Source organism: Sorex fumeus, unplaced genomic scaffold (genome assembly GCF_029834395.1).
Source record: "Sorex fumeus unplaced genomic scaffold, SorFum_2.1 ptg000006l, whole genome shotgun sequence".
Taxonomy (NCBI): Eukaryota; Metazoa; Chordata; class Mammalia; order Eulipotyphla; family Soricidae; genus Sorex; species Sorex fumeus.
The window spans coordinates 40938746-40957365 of NW_026606063.1; the positions used below are offsets into that span (position 1 = coordinate 40938746).

At 45.1% G+C, this 18620-nt stretch overlaps 1 protein-coding gene across 5 annotated transcripts in view; it reads left to right on the forward strand.

The window, feature by feature from the left end:
- Nucleotides 1-18169, forward strand: part of CUNH2orf42 (chromosome unknown C2orf42 homolog) — a 29551-nt gene extending 11382 nt beyond the window's left edge. For 4 of the 5 annotated variants that reach the window (XM_056127562.1, XM_056127553.1, XM_056127573.1 and 1 more), the window contains 6 exons: nucleotides 635-739; nucleotides 1821-1925; nucleotides 4488-4595; nucleotides 9243-9343; nucleotides 11806-11968; nucleotides 17516-18169. In XM_056127562.1, coding sequence (XP_055983537.1) covers nucleotides 635-739; nucleotides 1821-1925; nucleotides 4488-4595; nucleotides 9243-9343; nucleotides 11806-11968; nucleotides 17516-17724 — 791 coding nt within the window. In that variant the 3' untranslated portion in view covers nucleotides 17725-18169. The remainder of the gene's footprint in view (nucleotides 1-634; nucleotides 740-1820; nucleotides 1926-4487; nucleotides 4596-9242; nucleotides 9344-11805; nucleotides 11969-17515) is intronic. The other variant, XM_056127581.1, reaches the window with a different exon arrangement.
- Nucleotides 18170-18620: the final 451 nt, after the last annotated feature.

Here is an 18620-nt window from a genome sequence, read left to right on the forward strand (position 1 = left end):
GTTATCTATAAAAGCTTTTGCATTAGCCTTTACAATATCAGCTGAGAAGTTAGCAAAGACTTTTTGTACATTTAAGACTCTTCAGAAATTAAGATCGAATTGGGGACTGGAGTGATAGCACAACAGTTAGGGCATTTGCCTTGCATGCGGCAGGTAGGGCATTTGTCTTGCATGCGGCCAACCCGGGTTCGATTCCCAGCATCCCATATGGTCCTCTGGGCATCACCAGGAGTAATTCCTGAGTATAGAGCCAGGAGTAGTAACCCCTGTGCATCACCGGGTGTGACCCAAAATAGAAAAAAAAAAAAGATTGAATTGGAGCTGGAGAGATAGTACAGTGAGTAGGGCTCTTATCTTGTGCGTGGCCAACCCAGGCTCTATCCCCAGCATCCCATATGATTCTCCTGAGCACTGCCAGGTATTGCTCACTGTCACTGTCCTCCCGTTATTCAGTGATTTGCTCGAGCAGGCGCTGGTAATGTCTCCATTTGTTCCTGACACGTACTAGTGTAGCCCAATGGTATTGCCCAAAAAAACAAAACCAAAAAAAGAAGACAATGAAAAAAAAAACAACTAAGATTTAATCAGTGTTGTTCTGCAGATCTGTTACTAAACACAGTCATTTGTGGTTTAGGTGCACAGATGAACAGTACTTTGGTGCCTCAAGATGCAGTGAGCAGTAATCTGAGGAAAAGTGGCCTAAAAAAGCCTGTGGTTGCTTCTTCATTAAAAAGGCAGGGTAAGTTTCCTTCCTGGGAATAGGCTAAAGAGGCAGAAAACCAGACCAGTGCATAGGGAGGTAATAATCTAAGACCAAATCTTAGTTAATTAAGGATGTACATTTTGGAAATAAATATTTTTTTAGAAAGTCAGGAAGTAGGGACCAGAGAGATAGTACAGCACATTGCCAACCCGGTTCGATCCCTGGTATCCCATATGTTCCCCCGAGCACTTCCAGGAGTGATATCTGAGCACAGATCCAGGAATAAGCCCTGAGCACTGCCAAGTGTTGCCCAGAAGCCAAAAAGCAGAAAAAAAGAAAGTAAACAAATCAACAATATCAAATAATACTATATCTTTAACTTTTCCTTTAGTGCAAGGAAAGAAGAAAATAGTTTTTGTGTCATCAAAATGATCTGAAGTGTATTGCAAAACCACAGTGCCTTAGCAGGCTGGGGGAGAGTGGAGAGAAAGAGAAATGGAGGAAACTTGGGTCTTGGGTGTAAGGAAATATACACTGGGGATGGGATGGATTTTGTAACATTGTATGAGGGAAACCCAAGTATTAACAACTTTGTAACTGTGTATCTCATGGTGATCCAGTTTTTTAAAAAATGGGGGGGGGGGGGAAATGATCTGAATCTCATTATACATATGTAATTATAGCGTTGTATCTCTGAAAGGAGATAGACTTCAGACATCTGAAGACATTCTGGAGAATAGAAAGAATGGTTGGTCTGTGAGCATAGAACGATTCATATTCATCAGGATTCGACTAAGGAGTAAACCTCTTTTTTAACAGTCATTGTAGGCCAATCTGTTTGCACTTTGGTATTGAAAGGCTTCATGCTTTTTGTGATTAGTACTCTTAAACTTATAGTCTCTCATTGTCTTTTATTTCTTTTTTTTTTAATGCTATATTCTTTCTCCCAAATCTAGAATCTTCCATTTCACGTAATGTTTCTAACTTCTTTGAGTTTTAGCTTGTTTTTCTTTCCTCCGCCCCCCTGTATAAATACCTGAGCTTTTTAAAACTCAAATTAGCTGTCTATTCTGTAAGCAAAGATAAGTTACTGACGAGTTTCTTGGGTTTCTCCCAGCTTGTGGTCAGCTATTAGATGAGGCACAAGTGACCTTATCCTTCCAAGACTGGCTGGCCAGTGTCACAGAGCGCATCCACCAAACCATGCACTACCAGTTTGATGGTAAGTATCTCTCACTGAGTTGGGTTGTTGTGAAAGTAGGAAAAGGCCCTCCCGTTGATCGTCGATTTGCTCGAGCGGGCCCAGTAACGTCTCCATTGGAGACTTTGTTGTTACTGTGTCTGGCATATCGAATACTCTCGGTAGCTTGCCGGGCTCTCCGAGAGGGGCGGAGGAATCGAACTCGGGTCGGACATGTTGGCCGCTTGTAAGGCAAACGCCCTACCCGCTGTGCTAGGAAAACATCAAAGTAATTGTGCTGTGGTTCTGTTTGGTTCTTTTTGGTAGTCCTGCCTTAGTCAAGCATGCATTGGCCCACAAGGAAGTAAAAATCCTTTTTTTCACTTTATTTTTATTTGTTTTGGGGACCACACCTGCCAATGCTCAGGAGTCACTCTTGGTTCTGCACAGAGGAATTACTCCTTGTGGTGCTTGGGGCACCATGTTGGATGCCGGGGATGGCACCTGGGTAAACCCCATGCAAGGCAAGCACCCTACACACGGTACTATTGCTCTATCCCCTAAGGTAAAAAACCTTAAGTGAAAGAAAAGTCACTCAGAAGCAGTGACTATTTTTCCAACTGAGTTAGCATTCAGGGTGGAGAGGTGACATAGGGGTTACTATGTTTACCTTACATGAACCCGGGCCTGGTTAGATCCCTGGAATTGCATGTAATTTCCTGACCACCACCTAGGGTCACTTCTGAGCACAGAACCAGAACTAAGCCCTAGCCCCAAATGTGGCCACCCCTCAAAAAAGGCACAAAAAAAGAAAAAAAAAAAAACCTCAAGTAGACAAAAAGGCATCCAGCAGCCAAGGGTCTGGGACACTAGCTCAAAGGACCACACCTTGCGGGGGAGAAGCCCAAGTTCAGTCCCTGAGGCCCTCAGAAGCACCAGGCCTGTGCACCCTGGGCCCACACCACAAGGCCATTCATGACTTGGAGGAGCCAGGGCCTGAGTACCGGCCGGGCAGGCCCCAGGATCAATGCTTCTGAGTGACTTTTCTTTCACTTAAGGTTTTTTACCTTAGGGGATAGAGCAATAGTACCGTGTGTAGGGTGCTTGCCTTGCATGGGGTTTACCCAGGTGCCATCCCCGGCATCCAACATGGTGCCCCAAGTCGAGTAAAGTAGGCACGGTCAGTTTGAGATAATGTCATAATGTCAAGTCTTTCTGTGGAATGCTAGAAAGCCTTTTTTGTTGTTGTTGTTGTTAATAGATGTTTTGGCCTGACCTTTGTTGCCAAAAAATAAGCTGGCTCTCTGCGGGGGTGGGGAGTGTGGGGGCCACACCTGGCATTAATGCAGAACTGGGATTCAAATGAGGATTGCAGCTGGTGACAGTAGCTGCATGCTAGGCAAGTGCCTTAATCATTGCACTGTCTCTCTCCCCCTCTAAGATATGCTGTTGTATTTAATTTATTTATTTTTGGTTTTGGGCTGGAGCGATAGCACAATAGGTAAGGCATTTACCTTGCACACAATCGACATGGCCGACCCGGCTTCGAGTCCTCCACCCCTCTCAGAGAGCCTGGCAAACTACCAAGAGTATCTTGCCTGCACAGCAAAAGCCTGGCAAGCTACCCGTGATGTATTCAATATGCCAAAAACAGCAACAAGTCTCACAATTTGTTGTGAGATGTTACTGGTGCCTGCTCAAGCAAATCGATGAACAACGGGAGGACAGTGCTACAGCGCTATTTTTGGTTTTGGGGGTCACACTGGCAGTGATCAGGGCTACCTCCTGACTCTGCATTCAGGGATCACTCCTCAAAAGACTGGGGGGACCATATAGGGGCCCAGTGCAGCTCCCCCATCTGCTGTACTATCTCTCCGGCCTAATAAACTGTCTTAACGTCTTTTCCTAAGAGTCACTCTCTTGGTTTTACCCAGGCAGACAGAAACTGCATTTTCCTACATTTCCCTGTGCTAATAAGATTAGACTCTAGGGTTGGATCCCTGGCACCCCCATATTGTCCCCTGAGCCCACCAGGAATGATCCCTGAGTACAGAGCCAGGAGTGAGCCCTGACCTGCTGGGTGTAACCCGGAAAACAATTTATTTTACTCCTCTCCTCCTTCCCCTCCCTTAATTTTTGTTGCCGTTGCTGTTGTATGATGATGGGGGGTTCGTATCAGGTGGGGTGCTCGCACACTCGCCACTGTCCTCTGAGGTGTGCACCCCTCTGATTGCAGGGCTTGGAGTATTAGGAAACGTGTCCCGGCTGCTGCTCTGGTGCTGGCCAGGCGCTGAGGCAGCTCTCAGCCATGTGCTCACCAGAGCTTAGGCTTCATGTCGGTAGTGCTCGTCTTGTCTCTTAGTTGTGATGCTTGCAGTGGGTTAGACCCCTTTTTGGGTTCCTCACATACACCAGGCTGTGGTTTATCCAGAAGTGAAAGATCACACGGGTGCCTGCGGGCGCAGGCAGCAGGACTGCCAGGATCCTATTGGTACACGTGCACCCCCGAGATTTCAACTCAAGACCACAGGCTTGCTAGGCAGGAGCCCTAAGCCCAGCGCTATTCCCTGCTCTCCTAAATTGAGTTTTTCTTGTCTCCTCCAGGGAAGCCAGAGCCTCTGGTGTTCCACATTCCTCAGTCCTTTTTTGATGCCCTGCAACAGAGAATATCAATGGGAAGTGCAAAAAAACGGCTCCCCAACTCCACCACAGGTATGGCATGTACCCTCAGGAGTGGCAGTCGATGTCTTGACTGTAGGAAATTGTGTTTGGAAAAAGCATGGAATCTTCAGGATTAAGAATTAATCAGATGGTCACTGTGAAGCCTTCGCCAATGTGCTCTTGGAATAATTATCACCTTTGAAGGCCCACATATACCCCAGGACAGAACTCATGGAAAGATTAAGAAAACACAAACTTGGTAAACAAATGGCAAAGCAGGTGCTCAGCAAGGGCCAGAGTGATAATACAGTGATAGTACAAGGTGCTTGCCTTGCACTTAGCCGACCCAGGTTTGATCCCTGACAACCCTATGGTCTGCCAACCCCCAGCAGGAGCGATCTCTGCAGACAGAAGTAAGCCCTGAGCACTGATGAGTGCGGCCAAAAAACAGATCCAAAAACAAAAAAAGAGAGAAAGTTCTCACCAAAAAGTTTGATATTTTTAGACGTGTAACAGTTCCAGTAAAAGCATTGCAAGCTCCAGTTGTTATTTGGGCTGGTTTCCTGGAAACACGGTGTATATAAAAATAGTTTTTTAGTTGGGGGGGGGTACCAGTGTCAAGGATACGAGGGGCCACCCTGGTGGTTTTGGACCCAATGTTATACACCTCTAGATTCAATGCTGGGGCTAGAGGTATTGGCTACACTTGGTGCTGGAGGGAGCCAAAAGGTGCCAGGGACTAAACTGGGCTTAAACTAAACAGGGACTAAACTCTTTTAGCTTCTGCTCTTTCAGAACCTGGCCCCAGGTTCTCAATTTTTGATGAGGGGAAAAATTTATTTTTAAAGAAAATCTTAGGATTATGATACCTATTTTGGTTGTTAACACTTCTCCAGTGGTATTTGCAGTGCCAGAAAGACCTTGTGGAGCTGAAGATGGAACCTCAGGCTCTGCATGGGCTCAGGGGACCAAGTAGGGTGCTGGGGATTGAACCCCAGTCGGCTGGATGTAAGGCAAGCACCCTGCCCACTGTGTATCTTTCTGGCCCTATTTTGTTTGTGTTGGGGCCACGATGATGCTCAGGGGCTACACCAAGTTTGGTGTTTGGTGGGGGGCAGTTGGGGAGGGGGTATATCACTCCTGGCCGTGCTTGGAGTACTGTGCAGTGCCAGGGATTGAACATGCAAAGCATGTTAATCCCTAATACATTTTTAAAAGTTTTTATTTTAGACTCTGTGATTTACAGTATTGATAATGACAGGGTTTCAGGCATTGAAGCATTTCTGCACCACACCCTCCACCAGAGTGTCAGCTTCCCTCCACCATTATTTACATTATTCTAATATTTATTTCTTGATTTAATTTTTATTATTTGGGGGTGGGGTTTGGATCACACCCAGCGGTGCTCAGGGGCTATTCCTGATTCTGTGTTCAGGGAACTCTATGCCCTCTGAACCAGTTGGCTGCGAGCAAGGCAAGCCCCTTACCTCTTGTATGATCTCTCTGGCTTGTCCGTTTGTTTAAAAGAAATAAAAATTTTTTTGTGGTGCCAGAAATTAAACTCAGGGGCTCACCAAGTGTTCTACAGCTAAGCTACATCTGCAACCCTTTGTCTTGGTTTTATATAGCATATAGTTTTATATGGGCTTTAGTGATAGCACAGTGGCAGGGCATTTGCCTTGCGCACAGCCAGTCTGACCGAGCCGGGTTCAATTCCTTTCTTGGAAAGCCTGGCAAGCTACCGAGAGTATCTCGCCTGCACGGCAAAGCCTGGCAAGCTCCCCGTGACGTATTTGATATGCCAAACACAGTAACAAGTGTCACAATGGAGACGTTACTTGGCCCGCTCGAGCAAATCGATGAACAACGGGAGGACAGTGACAGTGATAGTTTTATATAGTTTATATAGTTTTATAGAGATCTCTAAGAGTAGAAATCTCTAGATACTTGTTGAATTATAAAAGAAAATATAGTGCCAGATTAATAGTATGACAAAAAAGGTGCGTGCCTCACATGCAGTTGATCCAGGTTCGATCCCTGGCACCACATAGGGTCCCGAGTCCCTCCAGGAGTGCTCCTGAGTGCTCCTGAGCACAGAGCCAGATATTGCCCTAAAAGAAAAAACCGTAAAATAAAAATAAGGAGATAAAAGGGAAAAGATAAAGTAATACTTTGTGACAAATAGTCCAAGAGTAACTACAGTTAGAAATCTGTGCTGTCTTTACAGTGAATTCTTATTCGATGGCTGTTGATTCAGTTCTATTTTTGAGTACTGCAAGCTGTGCATCATTATGTTCAGGGATACAGTCTTTGATTTTACAGATTGTCTCTCTGATTTTTGAGGCAGTGTTCTTTGTTCTATTTTAACATTTAAGCCTACTACATTAATTTTAACCTACCCCAGAGCTATTTTTTTAGACCCATTAGTGGAACTCCTTTATAATCTTGCAGGCAGGGCTGTGGATTGAAAATCACTTCGTCAAGCTTAAATTCTATGTAGTTATTTTAAGTGTGTGTGTGTGTGTGTGTGTGTGTGTTGGCTCACACCTAGCAGTGCTCAGGGCTTACTCCTCACTCTGTTCAGGAATCACTCCTTGTAGTTTTCAAGGGATCTGTGTGGTACCAGGAATCGAACCAGGGTTGGCCCCATGCAAAGCAATCACTTTACTCCTTTTACTATCTCTCTGGTCCCATGTCTTTTGGGGAACTATTCCCAGCAATGTGGGGGAACCATTTAGTGCCAAGATTTGAAACCTGGTCTCCTCATACAAAGCTTGGGCTATGTTTTTTTTATTTTTTGCTTTTGGGGTCACCTGGTGATGCACAGGGGTTACCCCTGGCTCTGCACTCAGGAGTTACTCCTGGCGGTGCTCAGGAAACCATATGGGATGCTGAGAATCGAACCCGGGTTGGCTGCGTGCAAGGCAAATGCCCGACCTGCTGTGCTATCTCTCCAACCCCGCCTGGGCTATGTTTTAACCTCTAATACATCTAAAGTTGTAAGAGGGGCAAGAGAGATAGTACAGTGGGTAAGGTGCTTACCTTGCACATGGCCAACCCAGTTTCTATCTCTGGCATCCCATATGGTCCTCCAAGCTCTGTAGGAGTGAACCCTGGGTACAGAGCCAGGAAAACCTTTGAGCACTGCTGGGTGTTGCAAAAGATAATAATAATAATTTACAAAAAACAAAAAACCTTTAAATTGCAATAGGATGTAAGATACTGTTTTATAATAGAGTAATATATGTGCTAGCTTTGCAAAGCAGGCAGAAAAATAAGTAACATCTCAAAGAACCAAAGATTTTTATAGCAGAAATATCCTTATTGTTTGCGTTGTCACATTTCTGTCAAACCTTATTGTATATCTACCTCTAGAATTTATTTGTGTATTTTGGGGCCACATCCAGTTGAGCCATGTGTGATGCAAAAATAAACCAAAAAACCCTCTAGACCTCCTATGTCCAAGCCTGTGCTCTAGCCCTTGGAGCTTTTTCCCTTGTTTTTAGCATTTGGTTCTTTGGGGGGGTAGGTAAGGCCCACACCCAGCTACCCTTCAAGAGTTACCCACTGTACCATCTCTTTGGTCCCTTTTTTTGGGGGGGGGTGCGGGGTGGCCATACATGGTGGTACTCGGTACTTATTCCTTGCTCTGTGCTCAGGAATCATTCCTGTTGGGCTTGGGGGACCATATGGAGAGCTGGAGTTGAAACTCAAACCCCAATTGACTACATAAAATGCAATCCCTACCTACTCCAGCTCCTCATTTAATTCTTTTTTTTTTTTTCCTTTGTGGGCCACATCTAGCAATGCCCAGGGTGTTCCTCCTGACTCTGCATTCAAGAATTACGGTTGGTGGACCGGAGCGATATTACAGTGGGTAGGGTGTTTGCCTTGGATGCGGCCGACCCGGGTTCGATCCCTGGCATCCCATATGGTCCCCCAAACACCGCCAGGAGTAATTTCTGAGTGCTTGAGCCAGGAGTAATCCCTGGGCATCATTGTGTGTGACCCAAAAAGAAAAAAACTTTATGGTTGGTGGTGTTCAAGGGACCCCTATGAGATGCCAGGGGTCAAACACAGGTCCTCGGTAGTATCCTTCCAACCCAACACATTTGATTTTTTTTTTAATGTAGGAGTATTGCTATTTATTCAGCCATTGATTAGGCTGATTGAATTGGGCATGAACTCCACCACATTTGATTTTTAATAAATTTTTCTTTTATTTTACTTTTTTTTTTTTTGAACCGCACCTGGTGTGTATAGGGGCTACTCCATTGGTACAGGGGGAAGCAGAGTGCCAGGCATCAAAGCCAGACCTCCTACATGCAGAGCACATACTCAGTCCTTTGAGTTATCTCTCTGGCCCCTAGGGTTTCTTTTGTAAGTGCTTAGGTTCGGTCAGGAACGATCTCTTCAGGGCTAGCAGTGTGATTCAGATGGCAGCACCATGTATTGCTGTGCTGATCCCAGCACCATGGGATCCCCCCAACACCCAGCAACCCCACAGCAGGGCTTACCAGAGGCCTGGTGCCCCCTGAGCGTCACGAGCACTCCTAGGTTTGCCCCCACAGTACTACAAGTCCCCCCCCCCCCCATTTCCCAAGGAACCACTGCACTGAACTCTAGAAATTGGGTAACATTGGGGAAAAGGAGATGATTTCCTTCTTAGCCTAATTTTGTCCTCTTTTCACTTTGAAGCTTTCATTCGGAAAGATGCCTTGCCTCTGGGAACATTTTCAAAGTATACCTGGCACATCACTAATATCCTGCAAGTGAAACAAATCCTAGATACTCCAGAGGTAAGAGCCTGTCTCTGCAGTCGTGAGAGGGCCTCAAGGGAAAGAGGGAACAAGTATGGGACACATGTGTGAAGGTCCTTGAGTTAGCCACACCAGAGAGAATTCCTGTTTTCACACTAAGGGATTATTCAGAAATAGTCTTGACTTCCTGATTCTAACTCTGATTTTAATAGGTTTTCCTTGTAGCCTAAAAAAATACCACAAATTTCACTCTCTTTTTTCTTTCTCTGTGGGATCAGAAAACATGAATGAGCGTTCCTAGAAAATGGGGATCACTGCTAGCTGCAGTGAAGCTAAGTTAATTGGCAGGCAGCTAGAATGTGTTTTGTAAATGCTTTATGATTTTATTTATTTGTTAATCAGGGAATCAAGCACAATTACCCCTCCCCAAGTTTGCAATTTAGTTCTTAGAGAAATGACCCTTAATCCTTATAATCTTTATATTCTTACATGCTTCTATTCTTTCTCACAAGGGAAATATTAGGCTCTTTTGTTTGTGGTGGAGATGGGGGGGGGGCATTGGGTTTTTTGGCCACACTTGGTGGTGCTCAGGGCTTACTCCTGAGTATGTACTCAGGAATCACTGGTGTAGTGCTGGGAGCCGAACCTGGGTCAGCTGCATGCAAGGCAAGTGCCTTACCCACTGTACTATTACTCTGGCCCAATACTAGGCATTTTATTTATTTGTTTGTTTATTTATTTGCTTTTTGGGTCACACCTGGAGATGCACAGGATTTACTCCTGGCTCTGCACTCAGGAGTTAACTCCTGGCGGTGCTCAGGGGATCATATGGGATGCTGGGAATCAAACCCGGGTCGGCTGCATGCAAGGCAAACGCCCTACCCGCTGTGCTATCTCTCCAGCCCCAATACTAGGCATTTTAAAACATATTTTTCAAGCTAATTTGAAAATTTGTGTAGTTTCTTTTCCTATAATAATGGAATATTATACATTTAGAATAACATACCTTGATCTGTTAGCTTAATTGCAAGATATTGTTATATCCAAAAAACAGATCGTTGTTTGGTAGCTACAGAATTTATATGTGAACCCTAGCGCATATATCTGTCACTGTCACTGTCCTCCCGTTGTTCATCGATTTGCTCGAGCAGGCCCAGTAACGTCTCCATTGGAGACTTTTGTTGTTAACTGTGTTTGGCATATTGAATACATCACGGGTAGCTTGCCAGGCTCTGCCGTGCGGTTGAGATACTCTCGGTAGCTTGCTGGGCTCTCCGAGAGGGGCGGAGGAATCGAACTTGGGTCGGCCATGTTGGCTGCGTGCAAGGACGCCCTACCGCTGTGCTATCGCTCCAGCCCTGTGTATATATATACATACACACACACATAGCACAGAGCCAGGAGTAAGCCCTGAGCACCACCAGGTGTGCCCCCAAACCAAAACTAAAACAAAACAAAAACCCACTTGAATGAACTTCTTTCAGCAGAGGATGTCGGATATCACAAAGGTGCAAGTGGTATTGAGAGGGGCACCAGAGCAACCCAGGGCAAGGACAGTGAGGGGAGAGAGCCCAGCAGCCGGCTTCTGTCTGAACTGGGTTCCCTCCCTCCCCTGCTGCGTGCCATCTCCCCCAGCATGGTATGAACTGTATTTTGTGGATGAGGAGCAGGCTACACTTTCAGAGCCTCACTCACCCTCCCGTTCAGTAGCAAAGACAGAATGTAGTGCAAGTTCTGTACAGCAGGGAGGGCATTTGCCTTGTATGCGGTTTGCCTGAGTTCGATTCCCAGCATCCCATATGGTCCCCCGAGCACCTCCAGGAGTGCCTCCTGAGCGCAGAGCTGGGAGTAATCCATCGCTGGGTGTGACCCAGAAAGCAAATATAAAATAAATCTCCCAGGGGGCTGAGAGCCACTTGTTAATTAAAAAAAAAAAAAAAGATTTGGGGGCTGGAGTGATAGCATAGCAAGTAGGGCATTTGCCTTGCACAGGGCTGACCCAGGTTCGATTCCCAGCATCCCATATGGTCCCCTGAGCACCGCCAGGGATAATTCCTGAGTGCAGAGCCAGAAGTGACTCCTGTGCATTGCCGGGTGTGACCCAAAAAGAAAAAAAAAAAAGGTTCTGTCAAGATGAGTGTAAGGGATGGCATGCGGGTGCAAGGTGAGCTGTTGGTACTCTCTGGAGCTTTAGAAGGTAGCACAGTAACAGGGAGAAGCAGAGGCGAGTAGAGAGCATGTCTGAGCCAGCACACGGAGATGTGAGAGGCGCAATTTGGACATCTGACTGGTGTTCCAGTTAGCGAGAGAGGAGGAGGGACAGTTGTGAATGATAAAAGGGAGACAAGCAGATTTGATAACAGAATTCACTTAAAAACAAGATTTACTTCATTCTGAGTGTATTTAATAAGAATGAGTGAAAGAAAGAAATCTGTTGTCATCTAAATGTTTGTCAATGTTGAAAAAAAATTTTTTTTTTCCACCATCCTTGATTTTTCCAGATGCCCTTGGAAATCACCCGGAGCTTTATCCAGAACCGGGATGGGACTTATGAGCTATTTAAATGCCCGAAAGTTGAAGTTGAGAGCATAGCAGAAACCTACGGTCGGATAGAAAAGCAGCCTGTGCTGCGGCCCTTGGAACTGAAAACTTTTCTCAAAGTTGGTAAGTGAATGAATGGCCACTTCCTTTGCGGGTCAGCTGTGATATATCAATGTGCCACTTCTGACTTGCTATCTTGACCTTAAACAAAGAAGTCACATTCCAGGGCTGGAATGCTACTACAGCAGGAAAGGCATTTTTTGGCACACGGTCTATCCAAGTTCATCCCCAGAACTGTAAGTGGAGCACCACATCCCTGGTTCTGACCCAAAACCAAAAAAAAGAAGAGGTCAGAGCGATAGTACGATGGGTAGGGCTCTTGACTTGCACATGGCTCATCTGTGTTCGATCCCCAGCACCTTATATGGTCCCCAAGGCCACCAGGAGTGATCCCTAAACACAGAGCCAGGAATAAGTCCTGAACACTGCCAGATGTGGCCCCCAAACAAGTAAACAACAACATCAACCAAAAAAAAACAAGGCCTCCTGGGAGCTACATAGATAGTACAGCAGGTAGGACACTTGCCTTGCATGCAGCTGACCCAAGTTCAATCCCCAGCAAGAATAAACCCTGAACACACTGCCGGGTCTGCTTGTCTCCCTTTTATCATTCACAACTGTCCCTCCTCCTCTCTCGCTAACTGGAACACCAGTCAGATGTCCAAATTGCGCCTCTCACATCTCCGTGTGCTGGCTCAGACATGCTCTCTGAAAAAAAAAAAAAAAAAGCAGAAGGAGAAATGAAGCCATTGCATTCCTTCATCTTGTAAAGATAATCATAGAATGAGGTGTTTTGTTTCATTTGAGCAAGTGATTTTCATTTATAAAAAAGTTGGGGTTACAACAATAGCACAGCAGGTAGGTCTTTTGCCTTGCACGCAGCCGACCTCGGTTCTAGTCCCAGCATCCCATATGGTCCCCCGAGCACCGCCAGGAGTGATTCCTGAGTGCATGAGCCAGGAGTAACCCCTGAGCAATGCTGGATATGACCCAAAAAGCAAAAAAAAAAAAAAAAAAAAGATTAAAAATGTTAAGGTGGGACATGGTGGTTTGGCCACAACCTATGATACTCAAGGACCACTTCTGGCTCTGTGTTTAGGCATAACTCCTAGAGGAGCCGGGGTCCCATAATAGGGATCGAACCAGAGTTAGCTGCATTCCAAACCAGCTGCCTTAACCCCTGTATTATCAGTCCCCTAGCCAAAGCTTTAAAAACAAAATTACTGAGGCCAATGAGATAATACAGCAGGTGGGGCACTTGCCTTGCTTGCTGCTGACACAGGTCTGATTCCTGGCACCCCCACATGGCCCCCCCAAGCACTTCTAGGAGTGATCCCTGAGCACAGAACCAGGAGTAAGCCCTGAGTACTGTTGGGTGTGGCCGAGAATGTAAAAGTAAATAAAAATAAGAGTCTAAGCGAGAGGTAGGGCCATTTGTCTTGGCCACAACCAACTCGGATTTGGTCCCTGACATACCATATGGTCCTCCCCAGGGCCCATCAAGAATGATCCCTGAGCACAGAGCCAGGTATGATAAGCCTGAGCACTTAAAAACCAATATCAATAAAGTAAAATTAAAAACAAAACCACACAAGTAATACATGTTCATCTTAGAGAAATAATGGGTTTTGTTAGAAAATAAAGGGAAAAAAATTAAAACCATCTGTAATCCCACTCATTATAAAGACCTCACCTTTAAAACTAAGTATTTCAGATACATTTGTTTTCTTTGAAAGAGTTTCCAAAACACAGAGTCCTGCCTCAGCTGCTTTTTTCAGTTGAAAATACATCAGGGGACTGGAACAGTAGTACAACGAGGAGAGTGCTTGCCTTGTACACGGCCGACCTAGGTTCGATCTCTGGTACCACATACAGTTCCCCCAGCCGACCGGGAGTGATCCCTGAGTGCAGAGCCAGGAGTAAGCCCTGGGCACTGATGGGTGTGGCCTAATCCTCCTCAGCCCAAGTTTTCACCATTTAAAAAATGTATCATTCTCTGGCATTAAATGTATTGTTTGAAACTATCATTGCCATCCATCTCGAAAACTTTATCTTCCTCAGTTGAAACTCTACCCATTGAACATTAGCCTCCCACTCCTGCTTGGGGTGTCATGTGAGGTGGCAGATCAACGCCCGAGTGCCCATATGCAAAAGCATGCCCACCCTTGGGGCTAGCTCCCTGGCTCCCTTCTAGTGTATCTGTAAATCTGACTACTTCTGGTACCTTGTAAAAATAGAATAATGTAAGACTTCCTTTGTTACTGGCTGATTTCATTGAACATGTCTTTAATGTTCATCTGTATTATAGCATATACCAGAATTCCATTTGATGGGCAGAAAGAGAGTATGGCAAGTAATGCAACTGTACGGCATGTGTCTGACCCAAGTTCAGTACTTAGCATGCCATATGGTCCCCTGAGCCCCTCCCAGGTGGTTCCTGAGAACAGAGACAGAAGTTGACCCTGAGTACTGCCAGATGTGGCCCCCCAAAACAAAAACAAATTATCTTGAGAGCCTGTAGGAATAGCAGTGACATGGAACATCTGGCTTGCAAGCTTATGGCCACAAGATCAAATTCTAAGTGTCACAAGGTCAGTTTCCATATGTGCCAAGTGGTGTTGCCAAGTACCTTAGCAACAGTCATTTTATTATTATTATTATTATTATTATTATTGGGCTGGAGCGATAGCACAGCAGTAGGGCGTTTGCCTTGCACGCAGCCAACATGGCCGACCCGAGTTTGATTCCTCCGCCCCTCTCGGAGAGCCCGGCAAGCTACCGAGAGTATCTCGCCCGCACGGCAGAGCCTGGCAAGCTCCCCGGGACGTATTCGATATGCCAGACACAGTAACAACAAAGTCTCCAATGGAGACGTTACTGGGCCCGCTCGAGCAAATCGATGATCAATGGGAGGGTCTTTACTTTACTTTACTTATTATTATTATTTTCATAAAGTTTTTCACACTAATTTATTTCATTCATTATTTCAACACCAATCCCACCACCATTATACCTTCCTACCACCATTATTTCGAATTTTCCCACAACCACCCAAGCCAGCCCCAAAGGGTGACTGAGCAAAAGTCTTGGCAATGCTGCTGTTTTGAGTTCAGCAGCTGTCTTTTCTGTGATCCCAGTGCCACAAGCAATTTCCAGCCAGACCACAGCAGGTGCATGTACGCACCACAAAGGGATGTTATCCCTGAGAGGCACCACAACTGAGACGTGTGAACATCATGACCAGGGAGCACGACCTGGTGAGCATGTCAGGCGCAGTGTGGTACCTCCCAGAGAGCATTCCTGCTCACAGCATGACCGTTCCTCAAGAGCTGCCACTCAGGAATGCTGAGTTCCACCACCTCTGTCGTGGTGGGAAAGTGTTCTGTAGGAAACCCTTCCAGCTGCAGCTGTAAACCATAGTGCAGTGACACATCAAAGAGAAAGGAAAAGAAAGAGAAAGAAAGAAAGAAAGAAAGAAAGAAAGAAAGAAAGAAAGAAAGAAAGAAAGAGTGAGTGCCTCTCTTAGAAGCAGACTGTGGGAAGCGGGAAGCAAATGGAGATAAGCAATTGGAGATGGGGCCATAGTAGAGGGCAGTGGACACTATTGAAGGGATTGGTGTTGAAACATTGTATGCCTGACACCCAGTCATAAATAACTTTGTAATTTCAGGGTGACTAAATAAGAAAAAAGAGGGGAAAAAAATATCCCACGCCTAAGGACAGGATTAAGGTGTCTGCCTTGCAGGCAATGGACTCTGGTTTGATCACTGGCACCCCTGAGCACTGCCAAGAGGGATCCCTGAGCTCAGAGCCAGGAATACAGCCTGAACACCACTAGGAATGGCATCCCCACCAAAAAATAGAAATTAGTTTACCTCTTTGCCTTCAATTAATTTAGTTGGTCTTCTGTCATCCTGTTTGGCTTATTTTATGCGTATTAAATGAACTATATTTTCTGTGCTTTAGTGCTTTCAGCTTTGAAGATGATACCTTATTTTTTAATTTTGCTAGTGGGATATATTTTTCAAAAGCAGCTTTGTTTTGTTTTTTTGAGCCACACCTTGTAGTGCTGAGGGGCTACACCTGAATCGTGCTAGGAGGTCTCTCTTGGCTGTGCTTGGGGGACCATGTGGTGGTGGGGATCAAACCCAGGTCTCCTTCATGCAGAGTATGTGCTCCAGCCCATTGAGCGATCTCTGTGGCCCCACAAAATCATTTTATTAAACCTGAGTTTGCATGTTTAAATCTTTGATCCTCTGGAATAAATTTTATGTAAAATATGAGGTAGTATTATGCTTTTGATGTCTTCTAGATAGTTATCTGGTTGATGTATCTTGTTTATTTTTACCTATTTATTTAATTGCATCACTGTGAGAAACTCAGTTACAAAGTTGCTCATGATTGGGTTTTAGTCATACAATGTTCTAACACCTGTCCCTTCACCAGTCAGTTACCTTCCGGCCACCCCTCACTGCCCCCAGTCTGCCTTTACCAGGCACTTTTTTTCTTTCTTCCTCTTGCTCTTTCTCTCTCTTTCTTTTTGGGCAATATGGTTTGCAATACAAGTACTGAACGGGTATCATGTTTGTCCCTTTACCTACTTTCAGCACTCAGTTCTTGTCCAGAGGTTTCACTTACTTCTTGAGCCATCGCCTAAATTTTTGGCAGGCTAATTTCTCCTTGAACTTAGTCCCGGAGTCTGGCTGGAGGAATGGAATGGCGGCAACTTTGGAGTGTGAAAGCAAGCGGCTGCCAGAGCTCTGTTTGGGTGGGCACTGGGCCGATCCCCCCCCTCTGGGGTGCCCTGGATGTCCTGGATGTCTCAGCCATAAGCAGGTGTCTGGAAACTTTTTGCAACTTATTGATCTCTTTTGAGATTTATTTATGAGTGTCTGTATCTTGTTTATTATAAGGAAAAGTTCACTTGTATTTCCTTTATTATCAAGAAGGTGACCTTTACATTAGGCTAAATTCCTATTCTATCTGTGTTCATTTTGGATTTTGTTTCTCTTAATCTTTCTAGTCATGTCTAGGCATATTATGGATTTGAAATATGTTTTAGAATCATGCGGATTTTGTTTGTTTTTTGGGCCACATTTGGTGGTGTGCAGGGGTTACACCTGGCTCTGCACTCAAGAACACTCCTGGCAGTGCTTGGTGGGGACCATATGGAATGCTGGGGATTGAACCCAGGTCAGCTGCGTGTAAGGCAAATGCCCTACCACCTGTTTTATCATTCGAATGTGACTCTTGATTTTTGTTTGGGGGCCACACCCACTGATACTTGGACCCTACTCCAGGCTCTGTGTTTGGGGGACCACAAGGTGCCAGGGACTCAACCTGGGTCTCCCACAGGTGTTTTGAGCTTCCTCCTGGTTCTACTCTCTTTTTAACCATATGGGATGTGGGGGATTGAACCCAGATAGGCAGACACCCTACCTGCTATACTATCACTCCGGCCCCTCCCCTTTTGTTTTTCCCTTTCCTGTTCTTCTACTGTTATATTTTAACTTTTTTAAGTAAAAAAATATATATATGAACAGAGTAAAATCTGTTGAGACATGAAATCTGGAATTACACTAATTCAGCATTTCCTTGTTACCTCCTCAGGTAACACTTCTCCAGATCAAAAGGAACCGACACCTTTCATCATTGAGTGGATCCCAGATATCCTTCCCCAATCCAAGATTGGCGAGCTGCGGATCAAGTTTGAGTATGGTCACCACCGGAATGGCCATGTGGCCGAATACCAAGACCAGCGGCCTCCTCTAGGCCAGCCCTTGGAACTGGCTCCTCTGACCACCATCACTTTCCCTTGAGGCAAAACAAAAGTTTTGCTGCTCAATTTGCACATACCCACCCCTTGACAATTTTAAGTACTAGTTGGGACACTTTGATGTTCCTGTTCATTAGTGAGCTGCTCTTAGCTAAGATGCAGTTTCTCACACTTAAGTGGATTCTTCTGAAGAAACACTCCTTGCAAATAGCCTTTCCAGTGCTATTGTACATAGTCATTATGGATTGGGTGATATTTCTGGCCCGAGTTTTTAAAGGAGCAGAACAAAAATTGGTTGATTTTCCTTGGTTAAGGAGTCACCCATAGAGTTAAATATTTTTCTTACTCATTAAGAAGTTAGCAGCACTACACCATACACCATTAGTGTTGGAAAGTGAATACTGCTCTGTCCGGGCAGAAAGATAATCTGGGAAGAGTCACAGCCATGCCCTTTTATTCTATTCTCAAATAAAGCACAGTGTCCTGAGTTTTTCCAAATTATGTCTCATGTGTTTTGATTATTACATTTTAAACTTTTGGGAAGATTTAGGTGATGGTGAAATAGGAAAGCGGCCAAAGGAATACTGACATTTCAATCTAGTGCATGCAACTGTTTATTCACTTGACATTTGTTTCCTTACTCTCTCATGATGTTTAACAGCTGGTGAGATCTCCTGTTTCTGAGTTAATGACCATATAATGGAAATACTGAAAGAAACAGAATCAGGAGCCTGTATGAAGGACTTGAGAAGAAGGCAGTAAGACTGGGTAAGTAGCTCAAGTGATAGAGCATGTGAGAGGCTTTGAGTTCAGTGCCAGTTCCACATGGTCTCTGAGCACTGTGCCATTGAGCAAGTATTCCTCGGTGTGACCCTCTGCTGGAAAAAAGGGAGAAGGGCGTGGAAAGACAGTAAAGGTAAAGGTAAAGGCTCTCCCGTT